General features: G+C 34.8%; 3 protein-coding genes across 4 annotated transcripts; 2 read left to right on the forward strand and 1 right to left on the reverse strand.

Annotated features, from left to right (window-relative positions):
* Window positions 1–1,156: 1,156 nt before the first annotated feature.
* Window positions 1,157–5,707, reverse strand: LOC116345407 (ankyrin repeat domain-containing protein 12). 2 transcript variants are annotated; one of them, XM_031774722.1, is made up of 5 exons: window positions 4,931–5,707; window positions 4,079–4,242; window positions 3,690–3,968; window positions 2,793–3,580; window positions 1,157–2,707 (listed from the first exon to the last, which is right to left on the reverse strand). In XM_031774722.1, the coding sequence occupies exons 2-5, from the start codon at window positions 4,238–4,240 to the stop codon at window positions 1,252–1,254; spliced, it is 2,685 nt and encodes an 894-aa protein (XP_031630582.1). In that variant the 5' UTR covers window positions 4,241–4,242; window positions 4,931–5,707; the 3' UTR covers window positions 1,157–1,251. The 2 variants fall into 2 exon arrangements, with proteins under 2 accessions (XP_031630582.1, XP_031630584.1); XM_031774724.1 differs by lacking the exon at window positions 4,931–5,707 and adding an exon at window positions 4,305–4,916.
* Window positions 5,708–6,840: 1,133 nt separating this feature from the next.
* On the forward strand, window positions 6,841–8,870 carry LOC116345409 (queuine tRNA-ribosyltransferase catalytic subunit). Its single transcript, XM_031774729.1, is given in 10 exon segments — window positions 6,841–7,281; window positions 7,369–7,457; window positions 7,534–7,669; window positions 7,671–7,822; window positions 7,919–8,019; window positions 8,022–8,141; window positions 8,208–8,290; window positions 8,359–8,386; window positions 8,389–8,522; window positions 8,596–8,870. Coding segments are annotated over 10 exon segments (1,173 nt in total). The 5' UTR covers window positions 6,841–7,098; the 3' UTR covers window positions 8,743–8,870.
* A 216-nt stretch (window positions 8,871–9,086) lies between these two features.
* LOC116345406 (WD repeat-containing protein 19) lies at window positions 9,087–15,136 on the forward strand. The gene is made up of 20 exons (XM_031774721.1): window positions 9,087–9,284; window positions 9,347–9,504; window positions 9,570–9,639; window positions 9,793–9,947; window positions 10,009–10,219; window positions 10,304–10,590; window positions 10,657–11,137; window positions 11,207–11,335; window positions 11,416–11,565; window positions 11,643–11,784; window positions 11,961–12,245; window positions 12,310–12,592; window positions 12,651–12,810; window positions 12,885–13,016; window positions 13,110–13,604; window positions 13,668–13,961; window positions 14,055–14,217; window positions 14,304–14,596; window positions 14,801–14,877; window positions 14,960–15,136. The coding sequence occupies exons 1-20, from the start codon at window positions 9,270–9,272 to the stop codon at window positions 15,060–15,062; spliced, it is 4,083 nt and encodes a 1,360-aa protein (XP_031630581.1). The 5' UTR covers window positions 9,087–9,269; the 3' UTR covers window positions 15,063–15,136.
* Window positions 15,137–15,260: the final 124 nt, after the last annotated feature.

Raw genomic sequence — 15,260 nt, forward strand, 5'->3', positions numbered from 1 at the left:
AAAAAGGATAATATGAGATTTAGAGCATAAGTCCATTTTATAAATAATTCTATTCTATATTGCCAGTATGAAACAAAAAAACAAAATGTATGTTTATGTACCACATAAAAATTGAAAGTGACAAAAAAAAAACTAGTATCAGCGATGTAATCATTTTTACCCTTTTTGAACATTCGAAACGAACAATTTTTCGCTAGCTTTTTTATATACAAACACACGCTGCCGCGATCTATGCTTCGAATTAAAACAAAACAAAAAAACAAAAATTCTTGACCTTCGAACCGAAAATGAAACGAAACAAAAGAGAAAAAACAAATTTTTTTTTCGCTAAACTATTTCATTTCTTACGAAACGATTTTTATTTGTGTATTCAAAAAGGTCCAATTTAGAAAAAAACTAACTTTTTTACTTGATCAATTCTCTGATTTGACATCTTAATCGTAAGAAATTATTTTAGCGTCAAATCGAATTTATTCAAATTAATTTTTTTTTCGTCCCCATACACACTCACACACACACAGATAAACACACATAGTCAAAATATCTAGCCAATTAGACAAAGCCTAGAATCTTATTATTTTCTCTATCTCTTTCTCTATATCGTTGTGAATGGTTGATAATTATGTTTCATCATCAAAGTGTAATAATTCATAATATGTAATATGTAATAACACCGATAGTTTGCCTCCTTATTTTTCTTTTTTTTTTACTTCAAAACACCTTTTTTATTATTTCTTTTATTATCTAGTTTTTTTTTTTCATTTACTTTGAAAATATACATTTACGATAAACCGCACTGTTTTCTTTTTCATTCAATTTGTGATATATCCACACACAAACATATGTTGTGTTTATGTCTGAATGTAACGATGCATGTACGTGTACAAAAGAAATCCACAACAGGTTTGCTTACTTATCAATGAAGATGGACAACAAAAGTATGAATGAAAGAATTCAGCAAATTCAAGTTTAAAATAGCTCACTGTAAGTATATATAGAAAAGAAATTAATTTTCACTTTACTTTACTTTATAGCCAAAGCGACTTGCTTTCGATAATTCACCGGATGTCTTGTTCGGCTGAAACTGGAAAGGAAAAAAAAAACCAAATGTGTTTCTTTTTCTTCGCTTTCTTCATTAATTGAAAAAGTTGATGGTTTTTATTATTTCTAAAATAAAATGTTTCTTAAATAACAGTCATATGAAGGAGACACTGGAAGAATTCCATAATTTAAAAGAAGACACAATTTTTTTTAAATATTTATATTTGTACGTTCGTCATTTGAATCGAAGTGTGTTTCATGTACGGTGGCCTTGTGAACGGTTATATTCGAACTATTTGTACTTGAACTGACAATATTTTGTGGCATATTTGAGTTTATTTGTAGTTTCGTTGGATCGCTTGGTTTCAAAGGTACACGTAATTTGGAATTTTTGAAATTGGTTGCACCTCCAACTAAGGTTGACCGAACGGTTGGCATTTTATTTGGAGTTGTCTGTAGATTCTTGGCCAATAATGATTTTATTCGGGCCGACACAAGACTTGAAGTTTTTGGTGTACGATGGTTAAACTGTAGTGTTGGAGTTTTTGATTCATTTTTTGATTCATTATCAACCATCTCTTCCAAATCAGTATCGGATTCTTCTTCGTCTTCGCCAATTTCGTCTTCGCCAATTTCGTCGTCACCATTTCCATTCGTTTTTCCATTGGTCTTGTGAATTTCAACGGATTTTAGAGTGTCACACGATGAACTTGATCGATTTTCAAAACATGTATTTTGGAAAAAACCATTTGTACCGAGTGGATTAGCTGGTGTCATATGTTTATCAATTGCTGTACTGGCATACGAAACGTCATTATGATCAAGATCACTTTTTATTGAGGAATCATCATCGCCGCCACCTTCGTCATCATCATCCTCGTTGTATAAAGTGAATCGTTGTTTGGCAAGTTGGTCGGTACTTTGATAGAATGATGATGACGTTGATGGTGCCGATTCAAGCGGTTCAATGATCGAAGCGCTCAATAATTTTGTAATATTTTTCATTTCAATGGAAATGTTATCGAAATCATTTGGATAATGATTAAATGTGCGATAATCCCTTAAATCGTCAATGCTATTTGATGTTAATGTACTGCTAAAATTTGGTGGATACTTTAAAAATGAATTTTCGACCTTTTGTCGTTCACGCAATTCGTTCATGGTTCGTTCTTTAAATTTTTGCCGCGATGCACGTTTCATTTGAATGATTTCCTTTGTTTTATTTGTAAAATCTTCTAAACTTTCTGCATCTGAGAGTGTGCTGTGTGTTGTGTCACCAAGTTGTTCTCGGAAATCCAATGAATATTGCTTAGACGATGATTTTTGACCCGATTCACTGGTATCGGTGCTATGTTGCATCGAATTTGATTTAAATGTCTCTGTATCAGTCATCGTATGATGAATTATGGCTTCGTGTTGTTCTTTATTATTCAATAAATCAAAACTTCGATGTAAATTCCCTTTGCCGTTCTGATCCAATTTCATCTCGGTGGTTTTTCGATTTTCCAAAAATTCCAAACTTCGGCAACGCGACAACGTATTGTTATTCATCTCATCTTTGTTCATATTCTTTGACAGTTGTGGCAAAACAGTTGCACGCAATGGATCACTTCTCTTTGGCCAATAGTCAAAACCATGGTTTTCACGATGTTCAGCCAATATCGATCTGGGATGAGAAATAAAAAAAAAAAACATTTATTATCAAAGATCTTTTTTTTTTGCCGTCGGTTCAATCATAATATTCGTCTTACCTGGCAATCCTTTGAATTTTATCGTCGGCATTTTTGCTGAAATCTTGAACTTTTCCATCAAGTTTTGCGGTTGCTTTAAGCATGTATTTTTTGAAGCTACGTTTATTTTGATTAATTTTCTGTTCGATATGATTGAAAAATGGTCCACAATAGCATGTATTACCAATTCCAACGGGTCCTTTCCGAATATTACCCGCCAAATCTAAATAGTATTGTTCGCCACATTTCAATGGATCTTTCGGAAATGTTTCCAATTTTGGCGATGGAAATGATCTTGGATCGGGAAAATAATGGCAACCATATGGTGACCATATTTTTGAATTAGTCGCATTCGGATCGTGATGATGACATCGATGTTCGTTCATTACAGAATTTTTCGGTTTGTTTTTATCACTGTCCGATGTATTATTGCGTCCACTACCCGAACTGCAGCGGTGTTGTTGTTGTTGTTGATTTTTTTGTTTGATTGATCGACCGTCGACATCATCGCTGGTGCTTTTATTTACGGTTGGCGGTGAATTGAGTATTTCAATAATTGGCTTTAAATTCTTTCTTATCGCAATGTCGCGTGGTGTTTCACCTTGTGCATTTCGCAATAACAGTGCACTCGTACCGCAAACTTCGTATAGAATGCGCGTCAATTTTCGTCTGCCCATCGCACAAGCAATATGCAATGGTGTATCAAAATTCAAATTAACACACATCGGATTACATTTTGCTGATATAAGAATTCTTGTTGCTCCTGCATGTCCGTAACGACACGACGTATGCAACGGTGTATCGCCATACTATACATGTATACATATAAACGAACAACACACAATGTGTTTAATTAGTTTAATCATTTCCAGTGATTTTAACATCATTAAAGCAAATAATAATTGCCATTTTACTTACATTATTTTTCGTATCGGGATTGGCGCCAGCCAGTAGAATTTCACGGCAGCTTTGATTATGGCCATTTTGTGCGGCCAAGTGTAATGGTGAAAAACCGCCAACATTCGGTGTATTCAGATAATTTTGACTTTTCCATTCGTCTTCGACGTGTTTAACACTTTTTGCCTTTTTACCAAACTTTTTATTTGACGAATGTGACGTATGTTGTAGCGTACACAGAAGCTTTACACAACGACTGTATCCACGCCAGGCGGCTTCATGTAACGCTGTATTCCCATGCTAAACATTTTTTGAACGAGAAACAAACAAAATCAAATCATTCAAAGATATTTGGAATTTTTTGTTTTGAAATTGTGGCACAGGAAAATTGTTGAAAAATTATTGCTCACTTTGTTGTCTTTGGCAAAACGATCGACACCATTTACAAGTAAAACCTCAACGGCTGCGTCGTCACCAGCAATTGAAGCCTGATGCAATGGTGAATATGATGTTTCTGATTTTAAGTGTTTGTCTTCCTCTTGAATTCTCTTCGGCGAAGAGCTCTTCAGCATTTCTATCAAATGTAAATAGTTTAAGAGAAACGAAAAAAAAAGCCGACAATTTCAAATGAAATACAATTTAATTCGACGGTCTTTAATTTAGCAAAGAGTTTAAATCATTTAATGTCATCAATCATGCAATCATGGCTTTCTTCTGAACACGCACACTCAAACAACGAAAATGAATTGTGTCAGCATTTCTAAGTTCGCATACTAAAAAAGAAGAATAAAATGTGCACCAAGGTGCGTACAGTGTATATCTTAACCAACACGGTTGATCACTTGACTGGATCATAAAATCCGTATAATTATGGTGAAAATGTTAAATGATCATTTACGCAGTTATTTAAATTTACTTTCATTTTAGTACAGGAATTTCTCTCCCTACCACACTCGGTCGTCATTATTATTATTATTGTTGTTATCACCACATTGTATACATTGTACGTCAATTGCATGTCTCTCTTTCTTTATTCGCATTGCAATTAAAATGGGGCAAACAAATTAAATCGCGTTGATCTCTTCTTGACGAGCAATTTGCTTATTTACTTCTCTTTTTTTGTTCGTTTGCATTTTTTTATCCATTAGCCATGAAGAGAAGCTAAAGCAAACCGATTAAAACTGTACAGAGCGATTAAACCCAAAACTATGCAGTGCATTCTTCGCTTTAAAACTCTTCTATGTACACTTTGGTCTACTCACTTTTTCCGATTATTTTTGTGTTGCAGTCTGTCTTCTTGTCAGCAGCAGTCTTGTTAGAAATTTTACTCTTTACGATCGAAAATTCTTTTCAGCACCGAATGGTTCCGAATTAAATTCGCATATACAAATCACATAAACTACTGTTAAATAAACAATACATTCTTAAATGTGGCATTTCTTTTTCGTTGTTATTGTTAATCACCAACAAACAAAAAAAATTCCATTTGTATTCGAATACAATCCGTTTATTGAACTATGTTAAACAATGATGCTGAACGGAATTGATCGATGCAGAATGCATAACTGTTTAATGTGACGCGATCGCTACGCAATTTTTTGATAAACTAAAGCACTTCAATAATCCATAATGCAAATTCCGCACGTAAAATGTTCACAACTCAGTTTTTGTTTCTTTCGTATTGAAAAATACCACAGTTACAGCGGCAGCGGCACCAAAAAATTTATGTATTTAATGAAAAAGACGAGAAAAAAAACGCTGAAAATGAAAATATACACACGGCACGTCGAAAATTGTGATTAAGAAAGAACGAGAAACAAAAACGCAAACACCACCGAAAAAAAGTACACAAAATGCGCGCGCAAGCTATGGTTAGAGCAAGAGAGAAAGAATCAATAACATGAGCAACAGCGGTAACTATCAAATCGCGCCGAACCAACAATCGATTTTGGTTGCCTTCAATTTCAATGTCTCTTTAAACACTGACTCTCAGCAAATATAAGCGCATTCTAAAACAATAAGAAAATACGATCAAATGTCTTGCGTACGCGTTGTCCGCGCTCTCAAAAAAAAAAAACCAACAACCAAACACTTAAATGAAACCGAATGAACGAAACAATCAAACGTAAGCAAGCAGCTTAGCAATAATGAAAAAAGCGTACCTTTGTATACGGCGCATACACTGGACTGATCGAAAGGTACCGAAGAAGTCGATGAAACGACCGAAACCATGAAGAATATTCAAACATTCAACAACAGAATAAAACTCAACTCCAATGTAATGAAGTGTGTGGTGATCGCATCGTGAAGGAGACAGAAAGAACGACCGCAACCATGTCAAGCATGATGAACAGACAGAGTTAAACAACCACATTTCATGGCGCAACGAATTATATAGCAGCGATATCGAATGAAATGGAACAGAAACAGCAACCATTGTACATACACAGACGATAGGTAAACGATATGCGAGCTCACGATCGTTCCTTTGCTTGCTTGAGCGCACCTTCATTTTCTTCTCGTTTTTCTTTTTGTTTTTGCTTTTCGCCTTTACCTTTTGTGCCTCGCGCGCGCGCGCGCGATCTTATACGATCACACGAGATGTGTTGACCTATTCACATTCAAACAATGTAAGTTGTCTCTGATGTCGACGTGCGTATCGCCGATGATTGTTTCATCGTCATCGTCGTGTGGTTTTTCTTTCTTTAATTTTATGTTTGCTTATTCGCTTCGTTCGCTTTTCGATTTTTTTCCATAAATTTCGATTTTCGAACTACATTGCGATGTGTATGCGTTTCTTTTTGCGTTTTCGCTTCATTTTATTTTTCTTTGCCACCAATTTGTGTTTTTTTCATTGTTTCATGTCAAACAAACAATGGAAATGAAATATAAAGACGAAGAAGACAAAACAAATAAACAAACTACACTTGTTTCATTGTATGCTTTACGTTAAACCGTTTCGCTGAAAATATCAGTTCTTATTGACAAGCGATGTGAACCGTTTTTATCCGGCTGAACTTAAAAAAAAAACTCCATACAATCCAATTTGATTCAATGGCTGAATACACATCCGTCACAAACATTGCCAAGTCGACAAAATCTTGAACGATTTTAATGGCGGGAAAATGATTGAATTGAATAAAAAAAAAATTGAAGAAATATTGCAATGTGTACCAATGTATCTCGATGCACCGATTCTTTTGATTTAAATTATTCAATCTTTTGCTGTGAACAAGCCTTAACGCATTATGTCAAGAGTGTGTGTTGTGCGTTCTTTACATGCATACCGGTCTATCATGCACACGTGACATTGTTTATATTTAAAAAAAATACTTATTCAATGAACATTTATTGAAACTCTCCGATGGCACTAAGTTATTCGATCCTGTTATTAAAATAACCATTTTTTAATTTATATTTCATCTATCAAATGTTAAGTAAAACCAGTGATTTATGTCAAACAAAGCACGTGCTTTATGATGGGAATCATTTAGCCCCTTCAAATGACTCCCCGTTAAAATATAAAGTGATAGCAAAATGTAAAACAACCAAAGCTAGAGTTGGCGTAATGACATTGCGGCACGGTGATGTTGATACGCCAGTCGGCACACAGGTTTGTTTCAATGCACAATCAATTTGCGTGGGTTTTTTTCCGCTGAATTTTGAATTAAAATGTCTACATTGAATGCATTTATTGTAGGGTACTTTAAAAGGAACATTGCCAAATCAACTATATAACCTGGTCTGTCGAATTATTTTGGCCAATACAGACCATTTGGGCCATAGACCGATGTGTCATTGTTTTTCTTTCCCGTTCTTCGTTATGTATCACTTCAAAATAATAAATTACGCAATTTCCCATATAGGGTATCGAAATTCTCGATAAAATCGGTGATTTACACAATTTTATGGGCTGGAATCGAAATTTGTTGACCGATTCCGGTGGCTTTCAAATGGTATCACTTTTGAAATTGGCTGAAATTGATGAGAATGGTGTCAATTTTTAATTCGCCATATGATAGAAATTCAATGCTATTAACACCAGAACATTCTACACAAATTCAAAATTCAATTGGCGCTGACATCATGATGCAATTGGATGACGTCGTTAAAACAATAATAACGGGACCAAGAGTTGAAGAGGCTATGCACCGGTTTGTATTGATTTCATTTCGATTAAAAATCTTCAAAAATCTTGGAAAATGCACCTTAAAACTTTGAATTTAATATTCGAATTTCTTCGTTGACAGAACGGTTCGTTGGCTAGATAGATGTATTGGGGCAAACAAGCGAGATGATGTCCAAAGCATTTTCCCAATTTTTCAAGATGGGCTCAGTGAGAGTCTACGCGAAATTTAGTTCAAATTTAATGAGAGTTTTTTTTCAGTGGTGGCGAATGTAAAGATGATTTCTGTCGTATAGTAAACAAATGCACCGATTTATTGCCCGAGGATAAGCCTCGATATTTGATGGGTAAATTGCTAAAATTACTATTCCATTACTATTCCATTACATAAGAATTCTTCTGATCATCCTTAGGTATTGGGTACTCAGCCGATTTGGTTGTTTGTGTTGCACTTGGAATCGATATGTTTGATTGTGTATTTCCAACACGGACAGCAGTGCGTAACATACAAATTTTGTTCAATGCTCAATTTTAATCATGGGTTTAATGTCATTTCGATTACAGAGGTTTGAAGTTGCATTAGTTCGTGATGGACACAACCACAATTCAAAGACGATTTACGTCCAATTGATGAGGACTGTGAGTGCAGCACATACAAACATTATACGCGTCCATATTTAAATCATGTGGTTCGATTTGAATCAATTGGTTCGACTCTTGCATATCAGGTAAATAAAATCACTTCATTGAAGACAGCAAAGTCTTTTAATTCGTTTGCATTTCTGGTTCATTGAATTTCAGTTGCGTTTGATGCGAGACATTCGAGAGAGCATTATGGAAAATCGTTTTCCACAATTTATCCGAACATTTATGGACCGATATTTTCATTCAAAGCCAATACCCGACTGGATAAAAACCGCACTATCCAAAGTGAATATTCAACTTTAAAGCAGGCACAAAAGTTCTAAATTTATAATTAGAATACCTCATTAGATCAATTTTTTCTATTTATAATTTATTTGAATTGTATTTTATTTTTAAATTTAGTTCAATTGGATTTGACTTCTGTTTTTTAATCAACCAAAATAAATAAACTTTGACACATCAACAAACTGAAAGTGTTTTGTAAAAGATCGTCAGTGTCCGTCTCCGATAGGGACAACGATCGTTTTGAATACAAAATTTGTTATTGTTACACCTGTCTACCGAATATACCTGTTGTTTATGACAATTTATATGTGTATTTGTGAACGCTGTCTTCATTCTTAAAACTGTTGGTTACCATAGATACCTGATATTTGAAAGAAATCACAAACAAAGTTTCGTCAAAACAGCGTTTTTTCTATTCTTTTTATCACTTGTCTTGTAAACCATTTTGACATTGGCAACAAACAAAAAATCATGTTGGATTATAATTTAATTTAATTTCAATAAGACGCAGCCAATTGATACAAAGTTGTGACTAAAACTTAAAAATGTCCAACGGAAAGGTAGGCAAACTCTTCATTTTTCTTGTTTAATTTTTTATGTCACCAAGTGAAATTGATTCCAGATATTATTTCGATTGGATTTTCCACACGGACCAGGCACCGTACATTTTACATTTCAAACAGGAAGCTCAGGAAATCATCTTGTAACAACCGGCTCCGATGGAACTGTTGCAATTTACAATCGTCAAGGCCAACTTCAAGATCGAATTGTATTACAAGCGTAAGTTGGGTTGTGCACCATCAATGTTCGAATGCTTTTCAATTTGATCTTTTGTCATTTTAAAGATTGTGCACCGGTTTGGCATGGGATCATGAAGGTGATATATTGAGTATCATAACGAATAGTTCGTCTCAGGTAAAATTCAATTAACATTTGATTCGATCAACAATGAACATACGTGGTTGACTCATTTTGATGACACGCATACATAAATAATGTGTAACGTACAATAAAAGAAAAAAAATCAATAAATTATATTTCTGATTGCTTACTTGGAATCAATTGTAGATAATTCTATGGGATATAAACATACGTCAAAAGCATATCGTCGATACAGGCTTACGAGATTCTCTGTCATGCATTATATGGTCGAAAACATCGCAAATATTGGCGGTCGCCTCAACACGAGGAAATCTTGCCATTTACAATCATCAAACAACAAAGTAATTGCCATTTATATGGCACTTGGTATTTATCAATATTAAAGTGCATTTTTAATTTCAGACGAACGCCAATATTGGGTAAACATTCGAAGCGTATAACATGCGGTGCATGGTCAAGAGATAATATATTGGCACTTGGATCCGAGGATAAAACATTCTCATTGAGCTCTGAAGACGGTGATTCGTTGCGTGTTATTCAATTACGAGACATTCCAAGTGATATGTGCTTTGCCGAAATAAAAACCGATGAACGTGTACCCGGCGAAAATACAGTCAGTCTTTTTTTTTTCTTCTTCAATTTACATATCAGTTCCCTATATTTACTCAGGAGTAATTTTTATTGCATTCAAATTCAGATTAGTATGATAATTGGTAAAAAGACGCTGTACTTATATCATTTGCCGGAGCCCGATTCGCCGGCCGAGCTTGGATTTCAGCATAAATATGGAAATTTATTGCAACATAAATGGTTCGGCGATGGATATATTCTATTGGGATTTTCACAGGGAAATGTGGTGGCTATATCAACGCATCCGAAAGAAGTTGGCCAAGAGCTATGGCAAATTCGAAATCATCGAGATTCGTTGAGCGCAATTGCCGTTTCAAAGGCATTAGAACAGATTGCGTCATCCGGCGATGATAAGTATGATAGATTTGTCAATATTTATTAAAAAATGTATGATCTTTATTTTCAACATTTCATACACAGAATTAAAATCCATGCAATCAGTAATCTACAAGAGACGGTTAGCATTCTCACCGTTCCCGATCAGTCGGGCGTTAAAGCGATGGATTGGAGTGTTGACGGTCAATTGATTGCAACATCAACGACACAAGGATCGGTTTATGTGTTTGTTACAAAAATGTCTGTTTTGAGTACCGTTTCCTTTCCACGAATTGCAATTCTAAGTAGCTTGGCCGAGGTTTCCATTTATAATTATTCATTGGACAAAATTAAAACTCCACATTGTGTTATTCCGCTCGAAATTGAACCGTCGGTCATTGCGGTTGGTCCATTTCATTTTGCATGTGGCATGAACAATCATGCATGGTTCTATGACCTCAGTCGACCCATTGATGATGCACCGATATCTTTGGGGGATAAAGAGTACATTGCCGAAATTAATGATCTTAAATTAAATGCCAAATATTGTGCAGCACTTATTGGTGGACGAGTCTCATTACATCCCGTTAGTACTAGTATTTTTTATCATTGATTTCGTAACAAACATTTTTTTTAATTGATGATTTCTGATTAGATTCCGCCAAATACCTCAATAATGAAAGATCAACAAGCTAGAATGTTTCCCGAAAATACACATGGCATGCAAGAATCTGTGATAACTTCAATTCTTCTAACATCCGAATTTCTTATCTTCTCCAATGATGTGCGTGCGATATAATACCCATTAACACACAAATCAGATCATGTAGTAATTCATTTTCTCTTTTCGTTTTCCACTCACAGCTCGGTCACTTGGTATTCTTTTCACTGGAATTTTGGACTAACGTTGTTACGTATCGTCACACAATGGGCATTCGAAACATATATTCCGATGTGGATGGAACGAAAATCATATTTGTTGATGACCATAATCAAGGATATATCTTTTGTCCGGTGAGTTGAAAATTTGAAATCGAATTCGGTTCCACTCAAACCATAATCATTCAATTGTATTGTATCGTGTTTTTTAGTCAGATGAAGATGCAGTCATGATACCAAATTTTCCAAAAAATTGTAGCAACATTTTGTGGGATTCATTGCCGAGCCGAACATTTGTTGTATTCGAGAGTAAATTGTGTACAACATATGTCTATTCAAAATACTCAATAAACAGTGAGTTGTTTTTTTATACATTTAGTTTTTTCGTATCATTCAGTCAGTAAGTGCCGCCTTAAGATTTTCGGTTTATTGACACCTGCGCAGTGCTGTGATAAAATGGCACTACTTACTACTGACCGGTACGATATCTGCAAATATTTTAAATTAAAAGAAATTTATCATCAATTCAGATAAACATGTGATGAAAATAAGCGAAACACCGATACTATCGGATCAAACGCCATTGGTACTGTATGACAGTGAATTGTGTTTGGCCACAAGCGATGGTAGTTTGTCAACAATAGTATTGACGTCGCACTTGAATTTACCATCGATCGAAACAACGGATCAACTTAAAATGTTGATTGATATGAGAAGATTCGATGATGCATGGCATTTATGTAAAACAATGAATCGAACGGATGTATGGCAAGATTTGGGCAAAGCCGCAATTGCCGAGCTTGATATCAATTTTGGTAAGTCAATGCAACAAGTGAAAATTTTCTTTTAAATTCATGATATTTTTTTTTTATTTTGCAGCAATTCGTGTCTATCGTCAAATTGGGAATGCGTCAACGGTGTACGCATTAAAAACTATTTCATCAATTGAAGATATAAATTTTGTGTCTGCATTTTGTGCGCTATTGCTCGGTGAAACGGACAAAGCGAAAACATTCTTTGCAAAAAGTATAAATCCAGTGGAAGCATTAGATTTATGTCGAGATTTATTACAATGGGAACAAGCCATTACGCTGGCTGATACATTGGCGCCCGAACAAATTCCACTTATAGCCAGAGAATATGCTCACCAACTCGAATTCACGTTAGTTCACTCGAACATTGTGTTGTGGCTTCATTTTCATCATTCTTCTCTATTACAGTAATCGATATGCTGACGCTCTAGCCAACTATGAAAAGGGAATGGATCGATCAACATTGGACCGCATTCGATTGAGTGAAAGTGCATTGGAAGAGCATAAACGAATGTGTGAATTTGGAATCGCTCGTACAAATATCAAACTGGGGAATTTCAAAAAAGGGGTTCGCTATCAATACCAAGTGTTTTAAATTGAATAAAATATATTTATTGTTTTTTTTTTAAATTTAAATTCTAGATCAATCTGGCGACCGAGCTGAAAGATAAGCAATTATTTGAAGATTGTGGCGAAGCGTTGACAACAATGAATGAAACTGTTGAGGCGGCACGCATGTTTGAATTGGCTGAGAATTGGGATCAAGCGTCAATGGCAAGTATTAAAAGTGAATAATTTATTAATCTCGATCCTGTCACCATTTTTGCCATTTTAATTAATGTGATTAATTTTATTTCAAATTTTCAGCTATATGTTCAATTAAAGGCGTGGCAAAAGGTTCGTTCAATTTTACCGCATGTAACTAATTCGAAAATGCATGCCATTTATGCAAAATCATGTGAGGCCGATGAAAATTTCAATGAAGCCATCGAATATTATCGCAATGCCGGTGATTTGGATAGTGTAATACGAATTTATGTGGAACAATTGGCCGATCCGCATAGTGCAGCTGAGATTGTGGTCGAGACACGATCAATGGACGGTTCAAAGCTACTGGCACAGTTTTATCAAAGTGTCGGCGATCATGAACAGGCTCTACGGTTTCTTATTCTTTGTGGTTCACTGAATGAAGCCTTTATATTGGCAAAAAAACACAAAAAAATACGTCAATATGCCGAATTGCTGGAAAACTCAGACACAGCAAGTGCCAATAATTTCTTAAGTATTGCAGAGTATTTTGAGAATGAAAAATACACACTTTTAGCCGGAAAATATTACTATTTTGCCAAGGAATACACAAAGGTTTGCTAGGATAAACTTTGATTTTTTTTTTCATTTTCTTACCTTTTTCTAATTCATTGACAGGCGTTGAAATATTTATTAAAAGCATCAACATTCAGTATGGACGAAAGTACGGCACTTGTTTTGGCCGTTGACTGTGCCGCTTCCTCAAATGATGATAAAATTGCTAATCAATTGATTGAATTTCTGCTTGGCGAACGGGACGGTTCGCCCAAAGATCCAAAGTATTTATTTGGCTTGTATATGGCACGAAAACAATTCAAAGAAGCCGCTAAAACGGCTGTTATCATAAGCAATCAAGAACAAATTGCTGGAAATTATCGTAATGCACACGATTTACTTTTCTCCATGTATCAGGTAATTTGCTGCGTTGCGTGCAGATAAAATCGTTAATCACAATGAACAAAATGAAACAAAAAACAAATAATTCTTTTTTTTTTATTATTTAAGGAATTACGGAAAAATAATCTATCAATTAGTGCTGTGATGGTTGGGAATTTAGCATTACTCCATCGTTATACATTAGTACGAACACATGTAAAGATTGGTGATCATCATCAAGCTGCAAAGCTACTAATTCAAGTTGCTGCCAATATTTCACGATTTCCAGCTCGTAAGTTACACACATTTAAAAAAAAACACACACACACACAAAGAAAATTACTTGAAATTATGCTTTTTCCATCGTTAATCACATAGACACTGTTCCGATATTAACGTCAACCGTAATTGAGTGCCATCGGGTTGGATTTCAAAAGGCAGCATTTTCATATGCATCAATGTTGATGAGATCAGAATATCGCAGCCAAATTGATCAAAAATATGCCAAGAAAATTGAAGCGATCGTTAGGAAAGCACCGAATGGAATCAAGGATACCGAAGACGCATATCAAGATGAAACACAACCATGTCCAATTTGTGAGTGTAATCTACAAATCATGGAATTGTCGTGTCATCAGTGCAAAACCAATTTACCAATGTGTATTGCTACGGTAAGTTATTTTAACAACTTCAAAAGTGACGATATCTTATTGCGATTTAGTGGGAAAAAAAATCTAGAGATAATCAGCATGATGACAAAAAAAGTTTGTGTTTAAAAAAAAAGTCGACGAACACTTATGCCTCGATGGCCTAATTTAATGCGATGTTTGCATGTCAAGATAATGATAAATCACTTTGTCAATTTAATTTTCCAGGGTCAGCATGTCGCCAAAGGTGATGTTGTCGCATGTCCTGCATGTGATTTCCTATGCTTTCAACCGCAAATGACCAAGTAATAACACCATCTAAATTTAAATTACAATGTATATTTTTAGCTTTGTACTAATTCGATGCTTTTTTTAAATCTTCATCAGAGTTTTAAATGCAACGAATCAATGCCCCATGTGTAGCGAAATCATCGATTCGAATCAATTAAACGAAGTGACAAATATTGCCGATTATCTGAATATATCTTAAGATTGTGTTTTTATTATGTGGATTCTTTTTTTCTGAATATTTATTGAATAATAAAATAAATACACTAAAGCGTTTGTTTGTTTGTTTGAATTTATTAATTTCAATAATACGTCTTGAGGAAAGCACATACATGGAACTTTATAGGTTTCGTATTTGTTTTGTCTGTTAAATACTTGGCGCTATTTTGTTTTCTTTTTA

The sequence above is a fragment of the Contarinia nasturtii genome, unplaced genomic scaffold (assembly GCF_009176525.2).
Source record: "Contarinia nasturtii isolate CC-2019 unplaced genomic scaffold, AAFC_CNas_1.1 Cnas_scaffold_1240, whole genome shotgun sequence".
Taxonomy (NCBI): domain Eukaryota; kingdom Metazoa; phylum Arthropoda; class Insecta; order Diptera; family Cecidomyiidae; genus Contarinia; species Contarinia nasturtii.